This window comes from Lingula anatina, chromosome 1 (assembly GCF_051362555.1).
Source record: "Lingula anatina isolate TDL-2025a chromosome 1, LinAna3.0, whole genome shotgun sequence".
NCBI classification, from domain to species: Eukaryota; Metazoa; Brachiopoda; class Lingulata; order Lingulida; family Lingulidae; genus Lingula; species Lingula anatina.
The window spans coordinates 37666031-37676390 of NC_141767.1; the positions used below are offsets into that span (position 1 = coordinate 37666031).

At 37.0% G+C, this 10360-nt stretch overlaps 1 protein-coding gene across 1 annotated transcript; it reads left to right on the forward strand.

Moving 5' to 3' along the window:
• The first annotated feature begins 3543 nt into the window (after positions 1-3543).
• LOC106164710 (uncharacterized) lies at positions 3544-9803 on the forward strand. The gene is made up of 4 exons (XM_087002247.1): positions 3544-3930; positions 4428-4526; positions 7908-8121; positions 9223-9803. The coding sequence occupies exons 2-4, from the start codon at positions 4431-4433 to the stop codon at positions 9300-9302; spliced, it is 390 nt and encodes a 129-aa protein (XP_086858373.1). The 5' UTR covers positions 3544-3930; positions 4428-4430; the 3' UTR covers positions 9303-9803.
• The last annotated feature ends 557 nt before the right edge of the window (positions 9804-10360 follow it).

A 10360-nucleotide genomic window follows, 5' to 3' on the forward strand; every position in this document is an offset into this window, starting at 1 on the left:
TTTGGTGTGGCAACAGTGATTTCTTTAAAACGTTGCTTTGTCTTGTTTTCTATAAGAAACAATATCTGTCTTGACCCCTTTTATGGGTTCATCTCCCCACACTTCCAGAGTAATGATATACGACCACTATTTCTGCCTTCAGTGACACACGATATTACTTTGGTTATAATGACGCAGTGCTGGATTACAAACAGTCAAAGATATTAGAAATCTGAGAACCCGTTCTTATGTGGTCTTCGTGTCCCCTCTTGATTGGAAATTTAATTATCCAGCGGACAGAGAAAGTGCCATCATTCAAGAGACTTTTACCGGGTTATTTCAGGATTGCGTCTTTAGATAAATATATTTGTATCGAAGGCCACGGGGATGTCACGAAAACAATCATGTCAGTTCTTAAGTGTGCCAGAGGCAAAATCATGGAGTGATAAGAAGTGAACTTTTGTAAACTGTAGTGTGTAGTTTCAGAAACATGCATATATAAAGTGCGAAACGTTTTTACTTCAAAAACATTCCTTACTGAATAATAAAACAAAATTGCCCACAATGAGAACTGAAAATTGTGTATTTCACTTGTGAAAAGATTGTCAAAGATCTTAATTGCGTCATACATGTACATGGGAACTGCAAAATATACACAAGAGAAGAAAATCACATTCAGAATAAAGTGTTTTCAATTTATTAATGCCTGGGCGTTTTTGCCACCATGTTATTTCCGCTGATGCTGAAATTTAGTCACTAAGTAATAAAGCACAGCCTAATATATCAGTAACTGCAAAACACAAGTTCCATCGAATGATTCTAATTATTGATTATATTCATCATAATGAAAATAAATATGTTGTCAAATGTATGAAGATCGGCAAAATTAAAGGTAGTAATTAACAAAATTATAGTTTGTCTTTTTGTCTGACTGTGAGACAGTGCCCAGTTCCCATTGATTTGTACCGCTTTCCATAGATTGTATGAATCAAATGGAGGATGGACTCCCTGATGTACGAAACATCGGTTTCTTTATACAGTAGTAGAATGTGTGTTGCGTGTTCCAATCAAGATACCCCAAATGAGAATGGTTGACTGCAGTTATTTACCCCTAATACGTGATCATCAATGGGGAAAAATTAGTTTTGACAGCATCTGTCATTAACACCTCAAAATTTTAGGCCAGTTTCACAAAGCTACCGGTACCTTTCCTTAAACCAGCGAGACAGAAAATTTGCTCATTGGCAAAGATTTTAGCGAGCGATCGTTTGACTAACGCGTTGTGCAATTACAAGCAAATTGCATTTATGCAGTGCTAGAAATATAACATTGTACTACATGTAACAAGCATTTCCAGATTGTCTAGAAAATGCAGTATGAACACGCTGCAAATGTAATGGTAAATGTTATGTCAGTATTCCAGCCGCCCTGTATCCCACCATGCCATTTCACGCTAGAGTTTGAATTGTCTAATCATACAGTATCGTCTGCAACTGCCATACATCTTGCGGTTCTGACAACCATGGTTATTGCAGACCAAACGGGCTTAAATTGTTTAACGACATTTCTGTCCAAATTGCATATTGAATTTTAGCTGGACTGCTTTTTGCTTGCATTGAAACTTCTTGGTTTACTACTAGCCATAAATCTTAAGTCCAATAATAGGTTCCACTGTGAGCAAATTGGAATTGTCTCCCAAACTAAGGGTTTTTGTTTACAATCTTGATCCTCGTTTCAGTGAATGATGTGGATGGCTATAAATAACCAGCATGCCATTCAACGCACAAGACAAAGGTTTGGTAATTTCTTCTCGTAAGGCTGATACTTGGGGAATGGGGTCGCTGCATGGTACAAAGATGGGTTTGTTTATATGCTGTCAAATAATCAGTACACAGTGTCGTTGATAACATTACTGTGTTAATTCCCTCTGCGCCACGGGATGTAATCATAGACTTGTCGCTTATGAGCTAGGTGCCAATTACATGAAGCAGGTTTTTTTCTAGTGATTAGTCATTTAATCAAATCCTGAACAGAGCACTTAAGATGCGTGTGTCTGATTTCACAGCGATAAAAACGTGGTTTATCGAAGATGTTTACATGTGCATTCCTAATTATTATTCATTTTTATCAAAATCACGAAGTAGCTGATGATTATAGATGTCATCTAATCACAAGCATGATGCTGACTCTAAATAAAGACACAGAAGTTGCATCTGAAAGTTGAAGCTGTTTGTCAATACTAGTAGGTACGTAACGATCAAGACAGGTATGTAGCGTTCTAATGGTACGAAGTGCACAGCGGGCAAAATCTTGGGAAGAGGGAGACGCAAAGTTGTGACTCTTGGAACCCAAGATTTTACACTGTCCGGCAGTGACAGAATATCCCGTGGGTATATCTGTCTGAATTGGCCCCAGCCTTTTTTGCCCCAATAAATCTCTTGATGAAAACTATTTCAACAATGTGTAATAAAGATTGGACATTTGAGGTTCGATTTGAAACCCATCAATAATTTGGGGATGTTGCAGCCGCAAAATAACCTTTGCACCATGAAATATAACAAAAGATATATGACATAAGCAGGTTATTTAAGCTTTAATTAATACAACATTTAATGCAAACTGATGGTTGCTGATAACACAGAAAAGATACACAAGTCATTCTTTTCTTATTCCTTTTTCAGACTATTAACATTATTCTGCACTTTCATGCAGAAATAGGAAAACAGCCTTTTTTATTAAAAAACTAAGTTGATACGACATAATTTATAAATGTACCTTAATTTGCTGATAAATTTGTGTTTTTAAGTTTAAATGTATTGGCTAAACATCCAAGTATAAAAACATAAGAGCTACAAGTGATTACATCATTGTGTATCCCCATGGGAAATAAACTCATAATGTCCTTGTGGTGAAAATTACGTAGATTAATGGTTAAAACTCATAGATCCCTGGGGACTCCCCGTGATGATTCCCCTGGCGAATATTAAGATTCTCTTAAGATATCAAATTTATAAAATGCGAGAAAAATCCAAGGCAGACCCACCACTATGAACCACCACAACACACATTATCTAGTTAACCGGGGGTCAAGCATAACCTTCAATTAACTTGGAACTGATGGAATTTCAAACAGAGGAGACATTTACTGTTGTAGGCTGATTACTTGGAAAGACGTAATTCTTTAGGAGAGAAAGGGGAAATTGTGAATATGTTTTATAAGATGGATTTCTTTAAAATGAACGACGAATAAACAAAGCTGCAGGTGGTTCGAATCACATACTCTTTATGTCTCCTCCATCCCAATGCACCACAAACTTTCATAATCCCATTCACAACAAGAGAGAAGGGAATAAAGAATACTGGTTGTTCGACAATTGCTTTTATAATAGCTGACATATTTGGCATTATATTAAGCTGGGTACACAATCGGCTTAGGTCCAACGTTTTTCATAACAATTACATAACTTACTAAAAGCAAAAAAACACTATAAGTGAAATAAAACAACGTAAATGTTATGAGATGGTCCCTCACTTGCGCAAATTCCTACCACGAACACTCCATGTAAGCTTGAGCACACGATCACGTCAGTGACTTAAATTACGGGAATCGGCTTCAATTGCGGGAATCGGTAGGTGTGTCTTTTGTCTCTTTCTGTTCAAATACATTGCGCCTGCGTCAATAGACTCTCTGTTGTCTAATAATTCCGGACAAATGGACAGTGACCTGAAACCTTAGCCTTTATTTTGCTGAAGCCGCGATTAAGTTCGTCATTGATCTCCGAGAAGCCATCGATTGGAAAATAGGTCCAACACGCCTGCTGTTTGAACGCACAAACACCCATTTATAAAACGGACAAGTTTGCAGTAGTGAAGTACATTCAGTAGTGACGAACAATACCAAGAAGAGCGCTTAGATTGCAAGAGGTTCGGAGTTGTGCAAAAACAACTAAGGTAAGACTTTGTGCTTCGAAATTTGCAATGCAGTGGTCTTTATTTATTTATTTATTTTTTTTTTTTGATTTTTGTTGAAATTGTACTCAACTAATTACTTTTACAATTGAATAATTGTTGTTTTGTAAATCATTTCTTTTTCTTAGGTAATTTATTTCGGTCTTTTTAAGACACAAAGATGGCAGGAATGCTTACAATCATGCATTTTACCATGTTATTGCTGGTTTGTAGTTAGTACAATTTCAAAAAGGAAAGGCTTAAATTGACACAGCAAACAGTCGAGTGCAGCAGCCCTTAATGGATATCTTATCGATAAAGTGAATTGTATAAGTTAAAACTAGTAAGTGTTGGAGAACCTGTTCTCACTCTTTCCAAAAACATTTTGGTCAAATAATCATCATTTGTGTAGAATTGACGGGGAAAAGGCTAGTTTGTGAGTTAATACAAATAAACGTCCACATACTGTCTGCATTATTCTTTCATTTTTTCGTTTGCAGGAGATGATTAAGAATCTGAAAATGAATGCAACCGTATCAAGGCTTTTTTGCGCTGTCTTTGTGTCCTGTGTTCTCATACCATCATTAGCCTATGGTTCGGTAAGTTAGTGTTGCCAAATAGGTAATTACGGAGAGATGAGAGCAATTTCGTGTTAATGAACAGTTTCAAAATAAGGTGGTTCACCCACTTATTGGAGACGTATTCATATTACAACGCCCCCTTAATTTCCCCGCATCAATTCAAGTTAAAATTTTTATGTAAAATATTTGGTCTATAAAGTACGGTATATTTAATCGTAAATTTTAAACAATTCTGTTTATTTTTGATTATGTTCATATCGTAACTTAGATATTAAAAAGCGCAAACTTTGGGAAGATTTTCGTATTGTTGAGAGAGAAGCCATTCCTCAGTACACTTTTTAAAGAGAAATATACGTTAAACTGGGTGTAAAAACGTTTTCACCTGTTGACTGATACAACATTTAAAATGCATACATATTTGGAACGCATGTATTGCAATGTGATATATATATGCCTGAAACAAATAGTTGTCTCACAGTGGAACCATTCTTAGCATTTGTATCGAAGCAATTGTTCTCTTCGTCCATCATAATTCGGAACATATAATTTCAGTTGTTCCAAACAATCAATACAAAACATCTACAACTGTAGAAGTAAATGAAACGCGCACGCACACACACACACACGCGCGCGCGCGCGCACATTACGTGGTGGCAAATTGATGAGTTGATGCACGGAAGACTATGGCATGATTCGGACTGATTATTTTATCGATTTTGTAAGATATTGACAACTTCCACGGTGAAAACCCCAGTTAAACCCTATAATTTCATCGCAACGCTGAAAATCACCTCAGTCATTTTTTGACAACATATTTGCGTATATCCAGAAAACCCATTAAGGCTAATTAAGCGTCTCTCATTTCGGTTAAAATAGTACTATCTGTCATCGCAGGACGAGTCCACCTGCTAATCGCGTGTCTTTTTTGTAAACTATTTCCATGGAACAAATTTCCAAGAAATATCGTCACGTTGAGATTTCTGAATATGACCTCTGTGACATTGAAAGAAATCTAAGAGTAACCTATTCGCAAAACCATTCAAACGCACCATTAGAGAGCCAAATCTTTATAGAATGCATCTAAGATCACTTTAGACGTTTATTTTGTGTTACAAAATTGGTGGCCATATCTACCATTTTCAGAGATACAGACAAACAAACTTCCAGGACATCTAAAATAATGTGAATACTTGCTGGTTAACTTGTTAACTTTGACTTTTGTTACTTTAAGCCTATATCACAAGGTACACTGGTCAAAGTCGAGATTCTGTCAACATAGTAAATCACTGACACAGCTGATGATATATGGGTTGGTGCTTTGTCAATGATTTACATACCATATCATTGACACAGCACCCATATATCGTCACTATTTAACAGATAAGTTGGAAAAAGCAATAAGGTGCTCAATAACAACGGATGGGTGCATAGAACATGGCAAAGCAAAACATACGTACAATCTGACGGACAGAACAAATATGGTGAATATGGTGATGAATACTATAATACAGTGCTGATGGGTGCCTGTTCATTGATTTTAATTTATCTGAAAGGGACTTTTCTAACGGCAATAACTTGAAGTCCCATTAGACGTTGTCGCTCGTTTATCGTTTAATGTTAAATTCAAGCATATCCTTCAAGTGGTATTCGAGGCACTTAATTTCATCAATTGCAAACTCTGATTTAGTGAGGAAGTCTGCGCTCAGGAAAGAATCAAACAAACCCGGTTGATCCCAGATATAAGATGCATGCTTGACCGTTAAACAAGCTGAGCAAGACCACTGTATGATCCCACTAATGTTAATTTGGCTGGCTACTTAAACCAGAGAGTACATGGCAATCAAGCTGGTACTTACTGCATTGAAAGTAAAATAACTTATCTTAGAAATGTTCCAAGCGCATTTTAAGTTAGTCACATGTCAGTTTAAAAACAGTGTAGGTCATTAAACCGAACAATGCTTTATACTGCTACATATATCCATACATGGTCAAACTGGCCGAAAAGGACGTAAATAAAATGAAAAAGGTGCGTCATTTCAGCGCCATCCGTTGAGTACACATGTCGAACTGAGCTTGGCGTGGTGGCATTATTTTGAAAATATGGAGGTTTGATTCAAGTTTTAATCCATTGGTTTTGGAAGCCAATCGTGTTTAACGTATCTGGAAATGGTGATATTATCAGTCCAACTGTTTTCTAGATAGCGTTCAAAAGTTTTCTAGATAGCGTGCGTGTCGAGTAACCTTCTGAAGCAGCTCGAGGCGAGACTCCAGAATCGGATATTTTTAATTCACGATCGGACATTGGGTCTGCTTTAAACACTAAATTTACAATTACTTAATCACTATAAGTGATTTTCCCCAATACTAGCCTAAAGACAGGACAAAAACTGCTCAGGAATATCAATGTTCAGCACAAACTTCCAAAGGAAGCAAGCTTTGATGGTTTTCTAGTATACTACGCACTCTCATGCACTTATATTTGCCTAAAAGACAAGTTAGCCTTTAATGGATAATCGGTCATTTTGAAAGCAGCGTACATGGATGTGTGACGCAGATAATGTTCAGACCGTGCTCTATTTTCTCTATAAAAAAACGCCCCATTGTTCACGTATTCAATATAAACTGAAGGTATCACGTTTCCCTTTAATCCGGTGTTTTAATGTCATTTAATTAGTTGTTCGCGGCTCAACGATGTGATTTGTCTCGATTCTCAAGGGATGACACCACTTAATACGTTTGATTGATTCGCTTTAAGGTAGAGCGTGCAGTGTTAATTCCCTGTTCAAACGGTTTTTAGTCTCGTGTCTTATCAAAATAGCCAGTAGTGGAAGTGCTCGGTCACGGTCCATAAGATAGCGGAACTAGTCGGAGTGTGTGATCCCCACGCTGGAATTTACACTGGAAAAATGATTTTGCAGAACGGTGAACAAATCAAAGCGCTTAATAAAGACCGATATTATATTAGTTTCCTTCGATTTCACACCTCACTGCAGCCTGATCGACATTAACAATGTATGTTACACATCAAAGTTTTGCCAAACATGGATTGAAAGATCTCCGGAAAGACAGTGCTTGCTTATCAGGCTCCACTCTAAATCCCACGCTGGACAAAACCATGGTAGTATTTCCGTCAACTATACTCAAAGGAAGAATCGGTCTGACCCAGCTTTATGATAAATTCTAAATGAATTGATATTGAAAAAAAAAAAACAAGTTAATTCCAAACTCAATATTAATGGTTTCTGAAAGATATATGTTCCTTTCGTCTTTCAAAACTCCAACTGCCTCAGTACCTCGTCCTTTATCAAACTGCTAATTTCCTGTAACTTTTTTGTCATACATATCATTCATATATACCATCTCTTATAACATGTAACCAGTATTTTTTGCTTCTTACAGCAGCATGCCTCATCATCAGATGGAAGTAGACACCGTTTTAAAAGAGCGCTCCCGTTAGGTTTTCTTTTACGAAACCAAAACCAGCCGCCTGCTTTGTCAAGACCACTAAAACCCAGCATTGGCAGCGTGCTCCGACCAGCTGTTTCCCCGGCAGAAACTTCATCTTCACAGCTACAGGATTTACGTGAATTTTTAACATTTTTAAGATATAAAGGTAAAAAATTATGTAAATATCACAGGGAAGCTTAATTAAAACATCCCATGGCGTATTCACTAAATTTATCAATCAGTTATTGTTCAATTGATTTTACTAATACTTTACATTAGTCGTTTTTATATTGAGTTAGTTTTAATTATCTTGCAAGAGAAAACCTGAATAAGGGAGTTTTCCATTTTGGGAGAATTGCTCCATTTCGCTTTGCTGGATGTACTTCTCACTGTCAGATGACAGTATTCAGTTCTAGTGAGAAGAAACTGTCCTCCTACCACACTTCTGACCATATGATGTGTTTTTCGTGTATATACAAGTCTTTCTTACAGTTTTAGGAATTGTATAAGTTATCCACACACGAGCCTGTAGTTCAATTAGTTCCGTTTTATTTAAGTGCACCTTGATTTTGTTCAGAATCCAAGCGCCCACACCAAAGCAATCAAAGCTGAAACCACAACTTCAACTTTTCATGAAGACAATCGAAGCAGCAGTGGCATTTTCCTATTTCTATTTGCCTTACATATTTCCGTGGTTTCTTGAAAATGTAGTAATAAAACATCACTTGATAAGAAAAATATACACAAAAAGACACGCATTGTCTTCAAAACCCACACTCCTTTTAAGTAAGGTTAAGAAGAGTCTCCGCGGTATCAGCCTTAATGTTAACTTCCGCGTTCCTTGCGGATATACTTTAGAATGGTCCCTAAAACCGTTAAGAAACACAGGGAGTCCAAGACTTAATTTCATGTGGCAAAATTGATTTTCCTGAATATTTCATAGCTTTTCCCTTAATCACTAAGACACTATGTATAAAAATAGTTGACAGAATTACGTTCTTTAAACCCGTTTTAAGTTTCTGTCATTTGGGTCTTTAATTTCTCGTCATAGAAATGGAAACCGGTGAATTTCAATGAAAATTTATTTAGAACTCGGAAATGGATCGTTATTTTTGGCAAATTTGGCACATGATATTCTTTGGTTATTGAGGGAAACGTCAAAATTCCCAGACAAAAGTACATTTTTGTTGTATAAAAGCCTGATGCACATTGTATAACTTAAAAGATAAATTCAGAGAGTAAGAAACTGCTTCCATTTTTGTTTCAGAGGATGGATCGTTTATGGCCTGCTTGATGGAGAAACAACTCGAAAAGGAGTTACATGAGATGTTAGAATCTGGCCAGTGAGGATGACATTCTTTATCTACGTTGTTTTAACTGAATTTTTTCCGATCTGTCATAAGAGAAATACCTCTTGTTACCACTTTATGTTTCACATTTGACGTTTACACTTTATTCTCGTCTATTGCGATGTTTTGGACAGCTGGCACGTTATACTGGGATATGCTAGGGAGTTATATTTGATATTTTGATCCAATTTACTAATCCAGTCCACGATAAGTTTTTGCTAATAATCACATTGTAATCAGACGAAATACTAGAACGAGTCCTTCCAGGATAATTGATACGGACACACCTTTCTCTGTCATTTCTGACGCAATTTTAGTTCGGTATCTGTAAGGATCATGATATTAGGCCTATAATTTGGTATCATAAGGATACAAAATTCATATACGGTGTGTTTATGTTTTGCTCCCTTTTGGTGTAAGTCCGAGGTGATTAAATTTCAATACATTTTATAATCAATAAAATCACCACTCATAAAAAGGTGTCACATTGTTATTTTCTTTCTTAAAAAAGTAAGGGTGACATATGCAAGACGTTTCTCAATATTACAATACAAGAAATTCATGTTTAAAAAATGTATTGTGGACATGGATGTGATATGCCTTTGGAGAACTGTAAACTTTACGTGTTGAATAAGAGGCAGTGTTCAGAGGGCAAGGGGTATCTTTATACACACTAAGCGATCTGTTTGCTAGGTGAAGTTTATATTAGGAGACTATATATACTGTGCTAATGCGTGGATCACGTTTTGCAATAAGACCCACACGTATACTGCGAGGTAATTCGAGAAGTACATATCACGAACATACGCGTCAAGCCTTTTCTTTTATCCTCGTTTTGCAAGACTGAACGAAGGAAGAGGCGTAAGGCGATTAGCGTCTACTGCAAACAGGTAATCTTCCCCGTGGGACCCGGGCACGGTGTAACGGTCTCTCCCCGTCTTATGCCGAGACCGAGAAGACCGCCCATCGATGTCTACCTCGCACAGGTTGCCTTCACCGCGGAAGCTGTGTTGAATACTTCAGTCTCTCCCCGCCCGGAGGGGAGGCCGAGACGAC

Bases quoted from the DNA above. Each gene is read 5' to 3' on its own strand.
- LOC106164710 (XM_087002247.1), top strand. From the start codon at position 4,431: ATGATTAAGAATCTGAAAATGAATGCAACCGTATCAAGGCTTTTTTGC. The intron at 4,527-7,907 runs GTAAGTTAGTGT...TGCTTCTTACAG, and splicing joins CATCATTAGCCTATGGTTCG to CAGCATGCCTCATCATCAGA. The intron at 8,122-9,222 runs GTAAAAAATTAT...TTTTTGTTTCAG, and splicing joins AACATTTTTAAGATATAAAG to AGGATGGATCGTTTATGGCC.